We start from the raw sequence: 21,845 nt of genomic DNA, 5'->3' as shown, positions 1-21,845 counted from the left end.
CAAGGTCTCAGATATAATTATTCTGAAACTAAACTTAGGCTTCCCATAACTTTGTACTGCAAGTAACATTAATAAATATAAAATGTATTTATTGTTCAGCCATAAGTGCAGTCTGTAGCTCAAACAACATATTTGTTTTGCATTTAAACACAGAAGCTTGGTATATTGTAATAGTTCTAAGGATAGTTTGTTTCTCAGTCCAGGCCTTCTCATTCCCGACACTTCACACTCAGCTGTGAACTGCTCCATTGCCAGCTGGAGACCACCACTTGATGGCTGACCAAGCCCAATAGGACTCCTCCTTCAGCTTGATGGCTCCCTTCTGGGATTACCACCACAAAACAGGCACCACCAATCACGGAAAATAAAATGACCATTAAAACAAAAATAAAATGACCATTTCATATGTTTGTTTTTTTTTAATTATGAGGGCATTTGTATTGACCTGAGATACACTCTCTCAATCTACTTCTTTGTTTTTTATCTAGAAACAAAAACATAACAAACTACAAAAAAAAAAAAGGTCAACAAGAAAAAACGATCAAAAATATATGAACTAATTAATAATTAATGATTTTAGTTGGGTGACTTATTTGTATGTTTTACATACAAAATTCCAACAGTAGTATAAACTGTCAGATAATGAAGTAAAATATAAAATATCCATAGAGAGGCAGCAATAGAGAGAGGCATAAAAGGCCAGACACTCAAGTAAAGTAAGCTGCCTGTGAGATGTAACCTACTTAAGTACAGCACAGAGTAAATTAACTTAGTTACATTGCACCACTGAAAAGCAAAATTTCCAGCTTAAATTTTCCTAATTTAAGCATTTAGTATTTATTTAGTATTTATTTATTTATTGTCATTGTCATTAAGCCAATTCAAATAAAGTTAGAGTTATTAATCAGCTTTTTTTTTTAACAAAAGCTGCTGGTAACTTAAACTGAATTCTAACAAGCTGACAAAAACTGAGTTCAGTCTACTTAATGTTTTTAATTAAGCACAATATTAGGTTTTACAGTTTACTTACATGTTTCAAAATCGTCAAACAAGAATAGAATAGAATAGAATAGAATAGAATAATCCTTTAATTGTCCCACAAGGGGAAATTTGGTTGTAACAGCAGCCAGAAAGACACATATACAAACAAACAGTACACAGGACAGAAACATACACAATTTAACATATGGACAATGGTTGCTATAAACAGAGTACTGTACAGTTATTAAATTAAATAAAAATAACTACAGATAAGAGGCAAACCAGGTTGTAGTGCAAATCGGTTGATTAAATTATTGCAGTTACAGCGCAGATGTAAACATCTGTGTTTGTTGGGAGCCGTTCTGATTGTACAGTCTGACAGCTGCAGGGAGGAAGGACCTGCGGAAACGCTCCTTCATGCATCTAGGATGCAGCAGTCTCTCACTGAAGGAGCTCTGCAGTTCAGCAACATTTACATGCATGGGGTGGGAGACTCTGTCCATCAGAGATGTTATTTTGGCCAGAGTCCTTGTTTAACAAATTTTAACATTAGATAACAATATCCCGAGCAAATATAAAATGCATTTTTTAAATGATGGTTTGGTTTATTAAGGGCAAAAAAAGCTATCCAAACCTATCTGCCCCTATGTGAAAAAAATTATTGCCCCTTAAAGCTAAGGGTTGGGCCACCCTTGGCAGGAAGAACTGCAATCAGTCATTTTCAATAACCGGCAATGATCTTTCACATCACTGTAGAAGAATTTTGGACCATTTATCGTCTCAGAATTGTTTTAAGTCAGCCACAGTAGAGGGGTTTTCAAGCATGAATGAATTGTTTATGGTCAGGTCAAAGCATCTCGATGTGATTTAAATCTGGACTTTGTCTAGGCCACTCTAAAACCTTTATTTTCTTGCGTCAGAGGTAGGCTTGCTGGTGTGTTTCGGAGCTTTGTCCTGGTGCATAACCCAAATTCACTTTGAGTTTCAGGGTATAAATTAATGGCTGGATGTTCTCCTTCAGGATTTTCTGGTAGAGAGCAGAATTCATGGTTCCATCAATTATGGCGAGTCGCCCAGGCCCTGAACCAGAAAAGCAGCCCCAGACCATCACATTAAAACGACCATGTTTGAATGATGGTATGATGTTCTTTTATGAAATGCTTTGTTAGTTTTACTTCTTTTGTGACATCTTGAGTGAGTCATTAATGTGCTCTTAGACTAATTTTGGTTGGCTGACCACTCCTGGAAAGCTTCACCACTATTCCACTTTTTTTTTTCCATTTGTAGATAATGGCTCTCACCATGGTTCACTGGAGTCCCAAAGTCTTAGAAATGGCTTTGTAACTCTTTCCAGACTGATTGATGTTGATGACTGTGTTTCTCAGCTATTTCTTTAGGTTGTGGTGTGAAGCTTTCCTTTTTGGGATCTTTTAGCCTATTTCACTTGGTCAGACAGGAACGATTTAAGTGATTTCTCGAATCAACAGGCTGGCAATAATCAGTCCTGGAGACAGCTAAAGAAACTGAACTGTGCTTTCTAAAAAAAATGTTGTTCACATTAATTAACAGTTCCTTTACTGAGGAGGGGCCAGCTAGGTTTGGATTACCCTAATGAATGAAATCATCATTTAAAAACTGCATTTTGTGTTTCTTTGGGTAATCTTTGTCTAATATTAAACCTCCTATCACAATGTAAAAATATAAAATCAGGGGCAAGTTCTCCATTTTCTTGCCAATAGTAAAACGAGTTCCTCATCTAGGATTTTTAAAAATGAAACCAGAGAGACACCTTGTATAGTATCAAACAGTTTTCTTTTCTATTAGCCACACAAAATCTTTTTTTTTTAATCTCTGAGAAGTCTGGAAAACGTGGAACAAACGTCTCCCAAATCAAAAATAATGACAAAAAAGAGGATGTGAGTTCTTCCCTTTGACACAAAATGAATATTAAAGAGGAAATTTATCTCAGATGTAAAAACGTACCCCGTATTACGTATTAAACGGTAATAAACAATCATTTCGATGTCTCTTTATTTGAGACTTTCATTTCATCTCAATTAATAATTCATGAGTCTCCTACTACCATCACAGGAAAACAAAGCTACAGGGGGTGCGGTCTTTCCTGTAGGCGAGAACGGAAGCGGAAATTCGGCCATCTCCTCGTACATTCAAGCTACAGCAGGGTCAGTAGACATTTATTTTAGATATTTATTGTGCCGGGTTGTCAGCCTTTTTCGACTCTTGAATGCGTGTATTCAGTAGTGTCCCAAAGCAGGACGTGAAGCTGGAGCTCATACGGTCTGTCAGTCATGTAGCGAACTAGCAACAGCTAACTGCTACCAGGCTAGCTGGCTAATGTGTCCGAACAGCAACAGCAGCAAAGTGATTTCTTTTATCAGTCAAAGTGGCAGGTAACCTTCACCTTTTTATCGATTTTGGGGTAATTCAGCGCTGGGACAGGAGCGACTCGTTCTGTTTAGTTACCCCGCTTTTTTGTGCCTAACTAAACCCCTCCGTGCACCTGTTAGTACTACACCCAGACTTTTTGATAGCAAAGTGATCGCAAACAGTTTCGATTAGCTTAGCTGGGAATAAGAGAGTTTGGTGCTCAGCTTTAGTCGATAAATTAAGCCTCTGCGACATAAAAATGTTCGCTTAATACCCGTGTGTGCCATTTTACAGCGGGCATTATCGTTTGCTTGCAGCTAGAAAAACGTTAGATGACAGTTTGGTTGCTAACATGTCATTTAGTTAGCCTGCTATCTTAATAGGTGTGACAGGGAGCTCAGCATCTGCCTGGCAGGGTCGTTAACGTTATCTGGGTGGGGGTCACGTCTTCGGGAGGCTGTGCAGTGTTAGCTGGATATGAGTGATAGGAGGAATAAATCAGTTAACACTTATGCCTGCTTTTCGCCTTTTTTAGTTGGCTTCAACCATACAATCCATCCTTCATATAGAGCAGCTTCCTGTGACGTGAGTTATGAGTAAATAAACGCTACAGCAGATCGTTTATCGCTTGTTCTGTATGTGATATAAGTGAGAGATCTGTGTATTTTTGGCGCTTGAGGCTGATAAAGTGTGTACTGTAGTGCTTCTGATGAAACTTTGTGGGGGATCTTTTTCCCTTCAGTGTGGCTTCAGACTGACGATATCCGAGAAGAGGAGCTATATAAAAGGTATGTTATGTCACTTATCATGGTTATCACGGATTAGCTGGCGTGTCTGAACTTTGGCACTGGGCTTCAGGAGTCTCTGAACTGACTTTTGCAATGGTTGCTTTCTGTTCAGTTATGCAACATGCTCTCATGTTTATCTGACCTACAAATCTGAACCCCTTATAGCTGTCAGGCTCATGTAAAACACTTAATGATCTTTGGAACGGTTATGTTTTTCATATAGTATCCAAACTAAAGGCTTTAAGTTTGTGCCATTTAAAATCCATTTAAAATGTGTAATCGAATGGTTTTCACACAGCTGAAATGGTGTGAATGACAGTTTTAGCTGTGTGGTCAGATGAAGGCATTTTTGAACGTGACACTGGGGCCAAACCATCCTAAATCATCCAATTGTTAAGAACATTTTCTGCTCAACCTTGTCCGATGTGCCTGTCTTTTTTTGTACATTTTCACTGCATTTTTAATATTCTTTGTATATTTTAAACCTAACCTGAGTCATACAGGGCAGTAGGTCTTGAAAATTAAGAACGTGCATGTATTTAACAAAATTTTCTCAGTTGAAACTCTGGAAACTATAAATTTACTATATTTGGATTATGAATTAACTAAGAATTTCATGTCAAAACAATATTCTACACATTTCATTTTGTGTAATTGTGAAATAAAATTATATATCACTCAGAAATTATTAATAGTTGGCTTTTGCAATGTGATTTTTTTTTAAATTTTTTTTTTTTATCAGTATGTGAATAAACATGGGAATTTACAAGATGGCTTTCATTTTCCCCCTCCATATTTTAGTTAGAAAATACTCTGTATTTGTCTGAAATTACAGATCCCGATTCATCATTTGATATAGTAAATTTCAGGTATTTATCTTTAATATTTGCTGAGGTATGCTCATTCAAACATGGTCCCAAATTTCAAAGTGTAAGCTAGAGAAGTATTTCATATATTAATATAAATCCAAACTTTGGACCATCTCATTTTTAGGGATATCTGCGATGTTCGAGCAGAAGGCCCACTTTGTTTTGTGATGGAATGACCCAGCAGTTTTCAAACTTTAAACCAGTGTTTATATCTGCAGAAACTAGCCTTTATGTCAGCTAAAATGGTGTGAATGACTGTTTTAGCTGTTGTGTCAGATGAAAGCACTTTTAAGTGTGACACCTACAATTTTTTTTTTAAATTTTTTTTTGGTCTCCAGTAAGCTCCACAAACATGCAACTTAGTAGTCGGAGTTTCTCTCAAGATCTGGTTTTCAGGTGTGTCTTGCTTGTGTGGCACAGCGTTCACATTTGTTAATACCTTACAGAAAATAAAGGCCTATTAACATCCCAGTCCAGCTGAAGCTATAAAAAAGTATATTTTTTTGTATTTTTTTTTTCCTCCTAACAGTTCTTGATCTTGAAGTGGTTGTATGTGTTTTTCTCTATACAAAAAAGTGATCAGTTTTACCACTGTGCAAATTTGATCCTCCTCACTCTCAATCAGGTCATTTCATGTCAACTAATGTAGTACATTTGAATTTCATTGGTTACTTCTTGTGCAGTTACAGTAATCATTTTTTTTATCCAGCCACACTATTTGGGAACCACTGGTTTAAACATTGTCAGCAGGTTGATTTATTACTGCAAGTTACAACTTATTTTAATAAGTAACAAGCAGTCAGAGCTAAAATCTTATTTTTCTTTCGTTCTTTAACTAATCTCAAGTTTGTAACCAGCATGCTGTTTGTAGAAGTCAGTTTCTTTACTTTATTGGTTCAGTATGAAGAAGGATCTGCTTGAATCCGGAGAAACGGAAAGAGCGGCAATGTTTCTTGCCAGTGCTGGTTTGCCACCTGGGGGAAGGTCCTCATACAGTGGGTGGGGAAAATTTGATATTTATTATATTATAAAGGAAAGACAATGTGCTTCCTTTATTTTGATCTGTTTTATTGCCTTTATTCAGTTAGATCCATAAGTGTTTTGAGAGTGATAGTTTTTGTAATTTTGCCTCTGTTCACATCAGAAAAGTGTAGCTAGCCCCTTCAGTGCTTCTGTCGGTGTCCAAATACTTATGGACCTGACTGTATTTTTGTGGCACAAGCTGAGGTAGCATCTGTTACGCAAGGAAAATGCAGATTGTGGCAGTGAGAGCTTGCATCTGGTCAGCAACAGTGTTTCAACCTGATGCGTGAGCAATCGGATACTAAAAAAAGCTCAGCAGGTAGTGAGGGATGTGCTGTTGATCCACAAAAATCATTCTGCGTGCCTTTTTTCTTTCTCCATCAGCAAACAGAATAAGTCCATGGTTTTTTGTTTTTTTTTTCTTAGACCAAATTCAGGAACTGTCAGTGGTGTTGCAAAACAGAAACTATACGTTATTGCACCATAAGGTTTCCCACACTTGTGGGTATCAATCTCTTCGAATTAAAATACTCATTTAAAATCCGTCTCAAGTTTATAGTTTGTTTTAACCATGCGTGTCATTTTCTTGACATCCATACGTGACTCTGTCTCTGATTAGTGTCAGCACTGGTTGATGATATGTTGTTTTTAATAATCCGTGGTTCTGCTCTTGAGGCCTGCAAATATGGGTTCAAGATTAAAGTTTGTGGCAGTGTAATGATTAGAGTACCTGAAGTTAAGTAAATGGATCCCTTCTAAAATATTTATCTTAGTGCAACTCTTGTATAAATTTAGTCTGGTGTGAAGCTGGAAGTTGCCTAGATGTTTAGATGTGAAAACTAAATTATTGACTTTGTTAAGGAATCAAGGTTGAGGAGCCAAAATGGTTTGCCTGAAAGTGTGAACGCCATCTTTTTCTGTAAAATCGCATCCAGTTAAATTCACTGCTACATTTCTGTCATAAATTTACTTTGTTTTCATTCACGCTTTCTTGCTCTTTTTACTGATTACTTTTATTTTTTGCTTCTAAAGATGGAATTTAACATTGTCAGTAAACATTATTTATCAGTTTGGCCTGGGGTAAATCTTCAAAGAAGATGTAAAGAAGAGAAAACAGACTTTAAAACTCACTGAATAATTATTTATAGTTAGATTGTAATGTTTCTCTTCACTTGACAAGTAAATAAAAAGACAACCTGTATTAGCTTTCAGTCAGATGGTCATATTTAAAATGACTGCATTCCTATTTTTAAGCTGTTTGCTCTAATAAGAGAAAAAGCTTGTAACTGATAAGTTGTGTCTCTGTGAAGCATGTGTGGATCAGCAACAGATCATGTGATATTTGTTGCTGAATATCTCCTTTGTCCTTTTGTTTTTTAAAATTTTTATAAATGGTTACTTTAGATTTAGTGACAGATTAAGTTTAAGGCTGCTTGCTGTGCTGTAGCAGAAGTATCCAAGTCACAATGCATTTACACTTACATTAATCTCAATCCTGCTCCCTAGTTTTCATCCCCCTTAGTCTGTGGTTTTGGGACCCAATGTTGCCACGGGAAGAAACAGACAAACCGAGACAAAGCACTCCATGAATGAGTGGCAGCCAAGATAGAGGAACGGCAATATACCAAGAGGAGAGACCCTTTTCCTGCATCAGTCTTGTGTAACAGGTGTGCATGATATTGTCTTTATTCCTCGTTTGATGCTGATTTGGGTTACCAATGCCATCTTCCACTCACTGATTGTTCTTCTTAAAGTCTGCTGCTCTTTCTTTCAGACTCTTGTATACGCACACTTCCTTACGAGTATTTCAAGTCTTCATCGTCTTTCTTGCTGGTTGTTTTATTGGTTGTAAGTCTTGTTGATTTGTGTGCGCTGGAAATAAACTTGTATTATTTGTGTTGTACTAACTATACTTTACATTTCGTCTTGCCCATCTGCTGTTCAGATTTCAACAGAGCTCAGTGGCCAGACCGTTGCCATGTCGACCTCATCGCTACGGCGACAAGTAAAGAACATCGTCCACAACTATTCAGAGGCTGAAATCAAGGTTGTCTCTTGGCTTCTTAGCTGGCTTTTCTTCTTCTGTTTCATTTTCTGCACACATTCCCATTTTGTATCTAGGACTTAAGTGTAGCAAATGCATCTCTGCCACACAGATGATGAGATTATGCGGATTCCGATAATCTAATATTTCTTTGGAGAACCTCCTCACTCTTCCCCTTGTTATGTAGAGAATGAGCTAATCTAATCATATCGTACCCATTCATTATTCTCTGCAGCTTGTGATCTGATTGAATTTATTTTGTTACTCAGAACACTGTGCACCAACATGTCACAAAGTAATGTCTGAAATAATTCCCATCTCAGTCGGTTTGAGTGGAATAATTAATGGTTTATCCCTTTTGTGTGTTCTTGTGTCCAGGTTAGGGAGGCAACGTCGAATGACCCATGGGGCCCCAGCAGCTCCCTTATGTCAGAGATCGCTGATCTTACCTACAATGTCGTGGCCTTCTCGGAAATCATGAGCATGGTGTGGAAGCGCCTCAATGACCACGGCAAGAATTGGAGACATGTGTACAAGGTTTGTGAGTCCAGAAGTGAAGTTGGGGAATAACAATACAGATTAAACACAAGACCGTAAACACAATGGGAAAACTCCAAAATATAGCATATCATTATCTCATTATTTCATCCAAAGGAAATAAAGCATGCTACTTAAATTGTGAATATTTAAAAGTAAGTTGTTTGGAACAGTTCATCAGATATCTGGTTTAATAAAAAGGGCGAATCTGGGACTTTGCAGTGTGCAACCTTTTTTTTTTTTTCTGCATATTTCTGTCTTTTTGCTTAACCAAGAGACCCAAAATGTTCCTGCAAGTATTATTTTCATACTAATCTCGTGGTATTTACACACACAGAGCACCACTGTGACTATTGGTTGACATAGTATTTATGCCACCCCTCCTTCATTAGGTGCCTTGGTAAAAGCTGACAGTGGCGAACGCAGCCTTTTTGAAATGTGTAAAAATATGGCACAATTCTTACAGACCTTTGGAAGGAAAGTGCCTCAATTATAGGAGAATTCATAGTCACAATTATTGTATTAAATAGTAAGATTACAATTAATTTTTGGTTTTGCAAAAATCGACTGACTAAACGTAAAAGAAGAATGATGTCTTTTATACAAGTGTATTTCCATTAACTTTAATTCAACTGAAAAACTAAATAAAGAAATAAATGTGAACCAAACTAAATCTGCTGCCTGGCTGGAAGTAAATGTGGACTTTTATATAGAGGTTACAGTAAAGGAAAGGAATGTCCAAAACAGAGTGCAGCATAATAATCTTTCTATCAGAATCAGCTTGTGTTAATAAGTCGTGGAAACCGAAATTAAGGTTCACCTAATTGCACAGCCATAGTCTTTAAAAAAACTGCTTGGTAGACACATCACCCTTAGATGTTTTGTAGTTTCAGTGTCTGCAAGTGCGCTGCTTGGGTCCAAGCAACAAAAAGTCTCCCATCAGACATTTTGCTTGAAGCTGTGTGCAGTTCTGTTTTCTTTTCTTTTTCTTTTTTCTTTTTTTATGACTGCGCAGGTTTGTTTACAGGACATTACCAAAGAGTGCACTACCTATGTGCCCTTTAAAAAAAGTTTTCCAGGAATAACTACTTATCCGCAATGTTTGAGTGTCTGCAGCAGGGAATAATTGCCACCTAAAAAGGTTTGGGGCTTTGGATGGGAATCCATGGCGTAGTTATGTCTGTAGTACAGAGATGGTCAGTAATTATGTGCGGGATTTAAAAACCGAAAGCTCAAATATTTGTTTTTATTTTTGTGTGTAAGATGTTTATTTTCTTTTTGGGAATTTTTGTATTTGAAAATTTACAGTTCTCTCCATTTTCTCTAGGCTATGACTCTTATGGAGTACCTGATCAAAACTGGTTCAGAACGTGTTGCCCAGCAGTGCCGAGAGAACATTTACGCAGTCCAGACCCTCAAGGATTTCCAGTACATAGACCGAGATGGCAAAGACCAGGTACACAGACACACCCATGCATTCAAAGCTGAATGGAAAGGAGAAGTCAGTGGTGATTAAAGTCCACGTTTGTGGAATGCAGGCGCACTCTGTAAAACGTCCTTGACTAAACTACAAGCAGCATGTTTGACTAGGTGTCTCTGACCTGTTGTGCAACTACACAAAGCCAGCCATAAAAGTTTTATTGGTTGTTGATAAATGAGCTTTGCTTGAGTTAAAACATTTTTTAAATCAATACAGTATGCTGTGTAAGTAACTGCTTTTATACTTGATTTTGTATCTGTTTTATGTTATGTATTAAATTAACAGTGGTTCGCTTTGTTTTTCCAGGGTGTGAATGTTCGAGAGAAAGCCAAACAGTTGGTGACGCTGTTAAAAGATGAAGAGAGACTAAGAGAGGAGAGGATCCACGCCCTGAAAACCAAAGAGAAGATGGCACAGACCTCCAGTGGTGAGACACCTACTCTAAGTAGTTAACAGACTGATCCAGTGGTCACAGTTGCAGTATTTATAAGAGGGTTTGGTCCCTTCTGTGCATATTTATCTCCACTTTAGCCTCCTCAGCCCCCTCAGCACCCAGCCTGGGGGGCAGCCTGTCGCTGGGCTCACACTCTGGGGGTGCTGATAGTGAGCAGGCTTGGCCACAGAGCTCTGGAGAAGAAGATCTGCAGCTCCAGCTGGCTTTGGCTATGAGTAAAGAAGAGGCAGAGCAGGTAACACCAAGTAGACCTGTTGAGCTAAGCTTACTGGTCCTTTACTTCAGATAAGTTTGCAGTCAGTCTAATGTACACGTCACTTATGTACACAAAGGCTTTACAAATATTGTACATGCAGCACACCTAGCTTTGCTCTCACCATTTAACCCCTGAACTCCCCCAGAATAGCACGGACCCTCTGGAGGATGCAGAGCTCCGCTATGCACTCACACTCAGCAAAGAGATTCACCAACAGGTCAGGGGCAGAGAGTGTGTCCAGCTGGCTGGAGAGCCAGTCATCAACTATCTGTCTTTCTGTCAAATGGAATTTCTCAAGCAAATGTCAAGTATTGATCGATCAAGAAAAAATGAATTAATGCTCGTATTTGCAGTAATCCTGTTGCAGTAATTCAGTTTAAAAAGTCGCATCCTAAGAGGCGCTTTTCAGAACCTCATCAAGATGTGTTAAAACTGCAAGAAAAACGTGCACCTAACAAATTAATCATCTGCCATCTAGAATTTGCATGTCACTTGCAAATATTTGCCATAATTTATTAACAATGAGTGGCTTGCAAGTATTGATTATTCTTTCTTTCTCATTGCCGTCTCTGATAGCATGCACTTAACCCTAGTCTTGATTTGAAACATTTCTTTCCTAACCTCTAACACCCTCCTGCTGTTGTAACTTCCTGTTTCTGTGTTTACTGAGTGCTAACCTTGTTTGTCTGCATCAAGTGTTTGCAGTCCTGCACTTACTGTAAAACTAGACTAGTTTAGCCTTTCAGATTTAATGTTAATGTTGCTTACTGGCATTAAAGACGATCTGTTGTCTTGCAGATAAGTCTGTGTTATGCTGTCAGTCCTCAGTGAAATGTGTTAGAATAAAGGTGGCAATAGGCAGGATCTTAAGTTGATGTTCAAGATCTCCATCTGAGCTGAAATTAATTGTTATTGATTTCATATAAAAGGCTTTCTATTTCTACTATAAAAGTTTTGTCCTTCAGGTGATAAAGAAGCTCTGCTGTGCGCAGCTACCGAACTGATACCATTGTTGGTGCAGGCAGTTAAAACCCACACAGCAGTTGGAGTATTCACCATGGCAGCATTTGATAGCAAACAAACGAACCACAGCTGCTTTTGCACCTGTATCCTCCCTCTCAGGAGCCGTTTTGCCTACCCATGTCTAAGACATCTTCCTGCCACCGTCTTCAGTTTTAGGATGCCGCGTGACAGCGCTTGTAATCTAAATTGTGTTAAGCTGTGTAAAAATTACAAGCTCTTCACACACATTGTGTGAACAGCCTTATCTTTTGCCTTTGAATCATGATTAAAGGTTAGGGTTTCCTCTTTCGCTCATACTGACCTTCAGTGTGGATTTAATGAATCTGTGCCTGTGGTGCGTTTTTGGAGTTTGCTGATGGATATAATTGTGTGTTTGTGATTGGCAGGAGGAGCGGCTGCGCAGAGGTGATGACCTGAGACTGCAGATGGCTATTGAGGAGAGCAAGAGGGAGAAACCAAAACCAGAAGAGGTGGGTGTTTTTGTTTTGTTTTAATGAATATAGATAAGCTGCATTGGATCATCTGCTTTACTTGGGTCTGTGTGTGTCTCCATGAGTAAATTCAGCTTTGTTAGCTGTGTGTCTGATTAACAAAGTGTGACTTGACTTGAAGTGAAAACTTTCAGATACTAAAAGTGTTGGTAAAATACAGATGGACTGTTCAGCAAAAAGAAAAAAGCAGATGGTACGTGAAAGCATTATCAGGTGTCTTATTTGACTTCATGTGTAAGCAGTGTTGCTAAGGATTCAAATTTGCATGAAGCTTGGAAACACACAATGTTTTCATTTACTGGGGAGACACATTGTGCTCCATAAAACGCACAGTGCGTAGATTTTATCATGACTGATGCAATAATCCGCTCGTTCGTAAGAAAGCTTTGGGTCCAAAGCTACTCCTCAGTGTTACACAACCCTTCAGGTCTTTCAAGTTTCAGAGCTTAAGACACATTAATCATTCTCTGAAATGTGAGATACCTTTGTGCTTTCATTCAGTTTTTTTCTCCTCTACAGTAATAAAAATCAGTTCAGCCGTTGCCAGAATTTTCTACCAAAAAGGCATCTTTGTTGAGACTGCAGATGGTCTTCAAAGCATAACTAACAGCTATTATTATTTTTAATAATAAATTAATTAATATTTCTAATTTTCAATTTTCTCCTTTATCAGAACACTATTATCTAACCTCAGAATGTCACCTGAGGTTCTACTCCCCTGATCCTTGGTTCATACAAGCCAACATTTGAGATTATCCCAATTTTATTCATGTAAAATAGTTGCTTAAAAAGACCAAACACACATAAGAAAAATGGAAGCCTCTGCAAAAACAATGGAGAGGAAGAAGGCCTTTAACCGCCCACACAGTGAGCAGTTTGGTTAAGGCTTACTTCCCTAAACTATTTGGAAAACTAAACTTTTGAAACAAAGATTGAAATCACTTTCATTTAAGTCCCAACTCAAGTAATAAATAATTTTAAAAATGTGCAAAAAACAGCGAAAGAAAAGTTGGTGCTGACAGAGGAGAGATGCCAACAATTCTCCTTCTGTGGTTTTACATCTCATCAGCACTATTGATGAATGCCCGAGAGAGAGAACAGGCTAATAAGACTGATAGAAAATGATAAATGTGCTGGCATAGTGAACCGTGTGTAATGATGTCCATCAGCTGTGCAAGCATTAATTCATTAAATGTTCTCTTGTACAGAGCGCTCTGATGGAGCTGAGTGCTGTGGACCCCTGGGGGACCCCTGCTGCTCCTGTCGTGAGCTCCGCCGGGCCCTCACCTCTACCCACAGTTTCTGCCTCTGCCGCCTCGGGCCCGTGGGGCACAGCCACCACAGATCCATGGGGGGTAGCATCACCCACATCCCCTACAAGCTCTGATCCTTGGGGTGGGGGAGCTCCGCCTGTTATAGCTCCTCCTCCAGATCCATGGGGTGAATCGTCCAACAAAGTAAACAACGTCGACCCCTGGGGAAGCTCAGGTAAGGATCTTCGACCCGTGGTCATGTTTGACCTCTGTCGGCAGTCAGGTGGGTGGGACTGTACTTGTTGCTGGTGATTAAAACAGAACCTTGTCTCTGTGGGTGAAAGAGGATGTGGAGACTTTTTCTCCCCTTCACTCCACGGTTGCATTTCCCCTCATACATGTCACCATGCTGTCATAGCTGATCTTTTCATCCGTCTATACATGCTTTCTCTTTGTAGTGATGAAAGCAAGCATGCCATTCCCCCTCTGTGTCTAAACCAGGGATTTTTATCCTCTTGTTTTTACTCAGGACTGACTGTGGCTGTCTCAACCAGAGCTTTCTCTTCTCTTGCCCTCTGTATGCCTTTTTCAGTTATTTATCTATTTATTTATTTATTTATTTTTTTTAAATGTATAAGGTTGCTTCTTATCTCTCCTTTACCTCCGATAAGTTTCAGATTATCTTTAGGAGTAAGTAATGTGGCTGTCAGTTGCATCAGTCCTCCTGGAAAGTTAACAATGGAGAGGTTGAGGAGAGAGAAACACCTCTGTTGTTGCCCAGCCCAGCTTCCTGTCCCCGCCTTATTGTGAGTTGTACCTGTAAGGTGTTGTGTTAACCCTCCCCTCCCTTGCGTGTCCTTCCCTCCCCTGTAGCTGTGACCCCCCCCAGTGCTGACCCCTGGGGTCCTCCATTGCCTCCCAGCACTTCCTCCTCCGGGGGGCCAGTAGACCCCTGGGCAAAGGACGGGCCTGTCCCTGCCTCTGACCCCATCACCTCTGACATCTGGAGTGGCTCCGCCAAACACACTAACGGCACAGGTACATTGACACTTAAAACTACGTGAACTCTCACATGCTCGGGTTCTGGCGCAAAATTGTAAACAGAATTGACATATTTTGCACACAAATTTCCAAATTCATGCACTCAGCAGCTGTCCTGTCTAACATTTCATCCTCCTTTGTGTGAGTATGTACTCGGATATTGTTTTTTGCTGTTATGAGTGCGTTTTTAAGAGTCTGATTTACTCTTTCTGCTCCTCATTACCTCGCTTAGGAGATCCAGAGCAACTAGGATCTTCAGGAGCAGGCGCTGACAGCACAGGCTCACCGGTACCCTTTGACCTGTCCTCTCTTGGTTCTTCACTTCCTGTTCGGAAGACTCCCGAGTCCTTCCTGGGCCCCAACGCAGCACTGGTGGATCTCGATTCTCTGGTGCCGTCTAAACCCAAACCCAAACAGCCACCGCCTCCCTCTATCTCGTCCTCATCAGCACACAACCCCTTCCTTCAGAACACAGGTTAGTTACTGCTGAACTTCATGAGCTCGACGTTTTGTGTCCAGAAAGACAAATTCAGTCTCGCTGAATTCCTGTGACTCGTATTTAGGGAGAGCCTGGAATATTCATGAATTTCTGTAAGCATTTATATGAAAATGACTGACATTAACATGAAACTGCTGTGTAATGGGGCTTTGCAAACTTTAGGGGCGTACCTTTTATCAGCCTATGGAAGCATTTACAGAAATTGAAAAAGGAAAGAAAATCATTGAGTTAATAAATCAGTAGAAAATATATAACTTATTTGTTTAAATGTAAAATAAAAATTTGAGTAACTGTAAAAGTAAAATGTAAGAGCAAATGTTTGCGTTTCCACCTTTATTTTGTGGGACTGAAACAAAATATGAGTATTTTATTTGAAAGATGAAAAATGAATTTAAAACATGCTTGTCAGGGAAATAAAAACAAAATGAAGATGTAAAATGATTATCACAGTGGTTTCTGATTAATTTGGTCGATCAGTTTACTAATTAAGCTGCCGTCTCTTCATTTTTATTTTTTATTTTTTTTTGCATTTGCCTCACTTTCATGCACATGTCACAATATCATAATATCTGATCAACATGCAGAAACCAGGCTGAAGTCCAAAATATTGTTTTGCTTTTTTGTTTGCTAAAATTTTAAAACTTCTAGGTTAACATGGCGAAAATTGATTTAATCTTCTCTGCGAGATTTTAACTCTGAGATGTCAAACTGTCTCCATTCTTTTATTCATTATTGTGGTTTACAAATAACGTTTGTGGCATTTTCTGATTCGATAACGAGAAACTTCTTCTTAATCACAATCCACACATCGTTACCGACCAAACACAGACAATAATGGCAAAAAACACAGAAGTTTCAGAATGAACTGCTCTTTTAGAAAGTGCAATGTATTAAAAATTAATTCCATAAAACGTCTGTTAGCAAAGCAAAGACAAAACGCAACCCTTTTAATTGTATGTGCGTGCCATATTCACATTTAGTTTGTTTGGTTTTTTTTAAAGAAAACATTTTCTTAATTGCAAAAAATATATAATAATCTCAAATACTGTGAAAGATCATTGCATATATATCTTAATATATCTGGCTATGTGAACTAAGCCAGTAAAAATGTATCTTTACTATGTCTTAAAGGCTTTCTGATGTTAATAAGGATGATGTTATGATATAGACCAGGGGTAGGCAACCTTTCTGATGATGTGTGCCGTCTAAACTTTCCTCAGAAGTCAATGTGCCATATGATTGCATTAGCAATAAATTTAATAACGCTCTATATTAACAGTTTCACACTATATAGAACCACTTTGTAAAATTATATTTGTTTGTAGATGTTGGCAGCTATCAGCGAATAGTTATCAGCTATTTTGAAACAAAAAACAGACACTTTTTATCCATAACAAGAACTTCATAACAGCAAATGAACTGTACAACAGAAATGCAAATGCTATTTATGGTCTCCTCACAACAATGATAAGAAAAATTAACTGGGCCAATATGGCATGTTTGTTAATGCAGAGACACACATGTTAATGTGATTTCTGGTCTCCCACTCAGAGACACAGGTCTCCGAGTGTCCAGCATTCAGACGGCTACCTGAGGACACTATTCGTGTGAGAGAAAATCTGCTCACACAGATACAGTATGTAGAGCCAAAATCTGTCAATAAGACCTCTGCAATGTTCTGAAGACAGTTAAACCTGTCAGGTAGTGATGTCCAGCAGGTGAAAATGCAAGTTCCATGAACACGCACAGCTGTGGATTCCAGCTGCGTTCGTAGTTCTGCAAACTTTGACCCCCACAGAGTCAAGCTTTCCAGCTCAATCAGCTGCATTTCAATGTTGCATTAACTGGCATTAACTCAGCCAGTTAATGCGAGACAAATCCAGCTGCTCATTAAAGCTTTCTGGTTTGATCAGAAAAGAAAACATTGGTCCATACACCTGAAAGTCCAGAAAACCTATTGTGAATTCTGTCTCAAGTCTACGGAGGTAGCCATGTATTTCCATGGTGCTGATGCTGCGCTGAGCAGACAGCTCCTGAAGCTTTTGAAGTGTCAGAATGTGGAAAGCTAGCAACGTCCCTCTCACCGGTAGGCTACGTTATTTTTAGCCAATTACAAGTTGAATCTGGTAGTTGGGGTTGTTAGCTAAGATACCATCAATAAGAAGCGGCACAACTACTGTGTCTATGTGAGCTAATTTGCGATGTGCACCGCTGGCCCGGCCATTTATTTGAATGCACCTTCTCAGATTAATTCACTGCATGTCGTGCCCAGGGCTGGACTGGGACAAAAAACAAACGAGAGAAAAGCTGATCACTGATCAGTTTCATGATTGGAGTAGCAACAGGAGAGGGAGGGGGAGAGAATGAGAGAAGAGGCAGCTGTGCAGCGTATAGACCCAGAATAACTCCAGCTTTGTGTCTTTACGGGACAAACTTTGTTTCTTTTCAGCTCCATATGAAACGTGTAATATTTTCTCTGAATACGAGACGATTCTGTTTTTCTCTACTAACTAACCTTATGAATAAAATAAAGTTCACTATCAGTAACATCATAGCACCCACCCAGCTGTATAGAAACTCAGTCATGCTAGCTAGTACGCAGTATGAGTTATTGTAACTGACGGTAAAAAGTAAGCCCAACGAAAATAAACTACACCTAAACTTGGTTTATATCTGACCCAGATAGACTGCAGGTCATAACTTCTTATCGGAAGTTCAGTTCACCTGACACTCGGACCGGCGGCCGCCTCGGGTCTCTCCTCCTCCCCCTTTCGCTCATCCACCTGCTGGCCTCTGTGGATCCTCTGCCACAGCAACCACCAAACAACTGAGTTATTTTTACACATCGGCCAGCATCTGGCCAATCCACCACCATTCATTGTTTATGCTGTTACAAAAAAATAATAATAATCGGCCCATAAAAATGAAAAATCACCATTGACCCATCAAGCAAATGTCCGGTATCCCGATGGCCAGTCCACTTATGGCCATGCCATCAGTTAACCCAGCTGGCAAGCGTGCCCAGGGTTGCCGACCCCTGGTATAGACGTTAATTAATATTAACAATAATTCACTGACCAACCTAACAACCCTCGGGTCAGTTTAATGGCTCATGAAAAAAACTTTTATTTTTTTTTTTTTTTTAAATATTAATGCAATCTAAATAATATTTTTTTTATATCATTTCACTTTCAATCTGAAAAATGTTATGAAAGCCTTGTAATGAATATGGTCTAGTACACCCCTGCCCCCCTTTAGACTCACTCTGTCTGCTGCAAGTTGTTCCTTCCATGTAAAATATGACAGCTGCCGTCAGCCTTTAGAAAGCTGTATTTGTAATTTAACCATTCTGATATCAGACTACGTTAACAGATCGTCTGCATGTTTAATACAACTCCACAGCCTCCAGCTCCACATTAAACTGTGCCAATGTTAATAATAACATTAAATTAAAAATGTGTTAGACGAGTGAACTTTGATTTATCCCGTGTACGTGTTTCTTCTGTCCCAGGTTCATCTCCTGCTACTGGCATGGCAGTGACTCCGGGCAGTACCATTTCCAGTAGGGGGGTTTCTCCAACACCTGCATCATCCAACCCTTTTGGGGTGGCTCCTCCTATGACCTCCATCTCACCTCAGCCCTCCTCACTCGGCCTTAGCGGCCTCCGCACCAGTCCTGTGCCTCCCAATCCCATGCTGGGCATGGTGCAACCAGGAATGGGCATGGTGCCAATGAGTATGGGAATGGGGGCTCCGGGAATGGGCCTGGGCATGATGCAGCCCAGCCCCATGAGCATGCCGTACAGCGGGCTCTCCCCAATGGCACCCCCAGGCTCAGGTCTGATGGGACCCGGAGTCGCACCACCTCCTCAGCTGATTTTGGGTGGGCCCACAGGACCAGGAGGGGTGATGGGTGCTGGAGGATCAGTGGGAGGTGGAGGAACGACGGGCACAAGCACCAACCCATTTCTTCTTTGAGGAAGTGTCACCACTACTTGGCTCACCTTTCAGCCTCCTCTGTCATACCTGCTGCCCCCTTCAGTCACCCCCCCCCCCTCACCAATGCAATTTGTGTCCAAAAAGAAAAGTGTCTACATCTCTATATTTAAAGAAAACAAACAAACGAAAAAAAACGAAATCAAAAAAATGTTTCATCTTTTCCTTTTTTGAAAGCATTATTTCATTTCAGAATAATTATTTCGTTTATTTAGTCCTTTCATTTCACGGGTTATTTTACGGGTGGGAAATAGAGATCTATTTATTTTGTTTTAATTCTGTTCTGTATCGTACTTCATGTATTTGTTTTTGTTTTTCATTTTTGGTCCTTTCAGTCCTGTCTTGAAATGAAGGTAAGTCTGTGATACCTCGAGGCTTTTTCAGTAGTGTCTCTATTCTAACATTACTGCACTGGGAGAGAGGGAGGATGAGGAGACAGCCACTAACAAACTGGACAAAGAAACTGTTGTACCTGCCTCTTCCTCTTCTCTCCCTCTAGGATGAAGACAAACACTGAATCACTGAAATGAAACGAGTGCATGAAGAGCTATTTTTAATGAACTGTAGACTGAGATACGGGCTGAACAACCTGCATTAACATTTCAGGCACAATGTGGTCAAATTGTTTCACTTTTAATTTAATGGTAAATGTAATTTATTTTTTCCAACTTTTTGGGAACAAATAAACAAGGAGGATTGTGTGATGATGCCATCTAGATCAAATGCCTTTCCCCCCCCCCCCCTTTTTTCCCCTATTCTGCTTCTTCCTGGTTACTGTAGAAAACCTAAAGAGCTCTGACATCTGTGATCCAATGGGGGGAGGGAGGGAGTGATGTTCGTTGAAAGAGTGTGTGTGTGTGTGTGTGTGTGGCAAAGTGCGAATGAGAACACAAATGCTCATTTTTGAGTGTGCAAGTACGCAATTGTTCAAATGTTCATGTCTTTGTATGTGTCTGTCTCCATTTTTTTTTTTTTTCCCCCCCGTGTCCGATCTCATTTCAGTGACTCAGAAAGGAAGAATCCACATTGATTATTTTTGCTTTTGGAAGTTGTAATAATAAGATGTAATGTGGGGATTTCAAATGAGGTGTTGTAAGGGTCACCTTTGTTTTTTTGTTTTGTTTTTTCCCTGCCAATCATATTTCACACTCTTCTTTTCAGTAATTAAAAGCAGTTTTTCTTAATCACACATTTCATATGGGATTCCTGGCATGCAGGTGTCCTAGAGCAGCACTGTCCTTGTGTTTCATCCCCCTTTCCTTTGGAGAGGGACGGCAACTGATGCTTCTTTAAAAATAAGAAATAAACAAAAAAAGACAATTATTTCAGCAAATGGAAGGAGATAAAACTGGGACTCGACAATATGCTTTTCATGCTGTTCTTTTAATTTAGTTTGATGAATTTATTGTTATTTTATATCAACAAGAAGAATATCTCTTTTATCGGGTAAGGTGGAATTTTGTGTGGTGTTGACTGTGAACATTCACATTTGAAAAGTAAAATGGAAAAAAATCAGAAGAAATTTATGAAATAAAACAAAAACACGAAATGTCTTTTGCTTTTTCGTTCTTCCAATGTGACTAAAATCTTGTTTCATTATTTGAGTAGGAAGATGGGAAATGAGTGCATTAATGCATGTAAGGTGAACTAGCAAACACCGTCATAGTTACATGCGGCTGTCTTCTTGTTTGATGGCAGATACTCCCTTCACCCTGGCCAAAAAGGCTAAAATGACCAAAGAAAAAGTGGAAAACAGTTAAACATGAGAGGTTTTTGGACAAAGTTTGTTTTTTCCATTGTTTAAGCACTGCTTCCAGCCAAGAGTGATGCCATAAATCCCCTATAGCTGCAGAAAAGGCTAACATTGTTATCTTTTTACAAAAAAACAGCTGAACATGAGAGGTTTTTGGACAAAGTGTGTGTTCTCCATTCTTTAAGCACTGGTTTAAGCACCGGCGTTTCAAAAGTACCGGTTTGGTACTGGTATCGGATAAAACCTAAACCATACCCATCCCTATTCTTGGATGGATCAGCTGAAGTCATGTATCTCTGTGTCAGGTCTTTGCTGGATTTCCGCCTGCTTTTTAAGGATATGACTTTTCAGATACCATCCATCATCCACCATTTTTTAGGCTTGCTACTTCTTTCTTTTGTCCAGTTTCCTCAGATTTCTTTAAGAACACACCATGCCAAGTAGTAAAATAGCTCTGTGACTAGGGATGGGTACCGGTATTCGGTGCCATGATGGCACCAGTTCTGACATAAACGGTACTAGTAGTAACCAGACCGAAAAGCAGCGCACATTTCGGTGCTTTTTCCCCCCCTGAGATGTCAAGGATAGTAGGCGGGCCCAGGTACGTACGTTATTTTAGAGCAGAGCTACAGATTAAAAATGCCCAAGGCGAAGCGGTCAAAAGTCTGGCTGTACTTCACAGCAAAAGATGCAAACTCAGCAGCCTGCAACAAGTGCTTTAAGCTGATACTGTGATACTGTCAAAGGAGGTAACACCTCAAATCTGATGAGACACCTGGCGACGCATAGCGTTTTTTTTAAAAGCCGAGAAATGTGCCGTATTTGATAGCTTGCTGCCAGACCTCACACCGAGCACATCTACTGCGGGTGTGGTGCCTGTTATCGGACCCGGAGTTAGCAACATCCCCCAAAAACCCGAAGAGGAGAGTCCTGGCCCCTAGCCCTGCCAGTGTAGCAGAAATGATGACG

The 21,845-nt window shown here is 39.6% G+C and overlaps 1 protein-coding gene across 6 annotated transcripts; it reads left to right on the top strand.

Moving 5' to 3' along the window:
- The first annotated feature begins 3,069 nt into the window (after positions 1-3,069).
- Positions 3,070-20,672, top strand: epn1a (epsin 1a). Of its 6 annotated transcripts, none has more exons than XM_012919109.4 (15): positions 3,089-3,164; positions 3,905-3,954; positions 4,112-4,157; positions 7,556-7,716; positions 7,995-8,096; positions 8,472-8,630; positions 9,958-10,086; positions 10,417-10,537; positions 10,642-10,799; positions 10,966-11,037; positions 12,230-12,313; positions 13,543-13,822; positions 14,461-14,625; positions 14,861-15,103; positions 18,639-20,672. In XM_012919109.4, the coding sequence occupies exons 5-15, from the start codon at positions 8,028-8,030 to the stop codon at positions 19,103-19,105; spliced, it is 1,947 nt and encodes a 648-aa protein (XP_012774563.1). In that variant the 5' UTR covers positions 3,089-3,164; positions 3,905-3,954; positions 4,112-4,157; positions 7,556-7,716; positions 7,995-8,027; the 3' UTR covers positions 19,106-20,672. The 6 variants fall into 6 exon arrangements, with proteins under 6 accessions (XP_004550788.1, XP_012774564.1, XP_076746168.1 ...); XM_023153832.3 differs by lacking the exon at positions 3,089-3,164 and adding an exon at positions 3,173-3,392; XM_004550731.5 differs by lacking the exon at positions 3,905-3,954 and having other exon boundaries at positions 3,070-3,164.
- Positions 20,673-21,845: the final 1,173 nt, after the last annotated feature.

The sequence above is a fragment of the Maylandia zebra genome, linkage group LG11 (genome assembly GCF_041146795.1).
Source record: "Maylandia zebra isolate NMK-2024a linkage group LG11, Mzebra_GT3a, whole genome shotgun sequence".
Classification (NCBI taxonomy): Eukaryota; Metazoa; Chordata; class Actinopteri; order Cichliformes; family Cichlidae; genus Maylandia; species Maylandia zebra.
The sequence above is the reverse complement of the archived record's forward strand: the minus strand, read 5'-3'. Positions and strand labels throughout refer to the sequence as shown.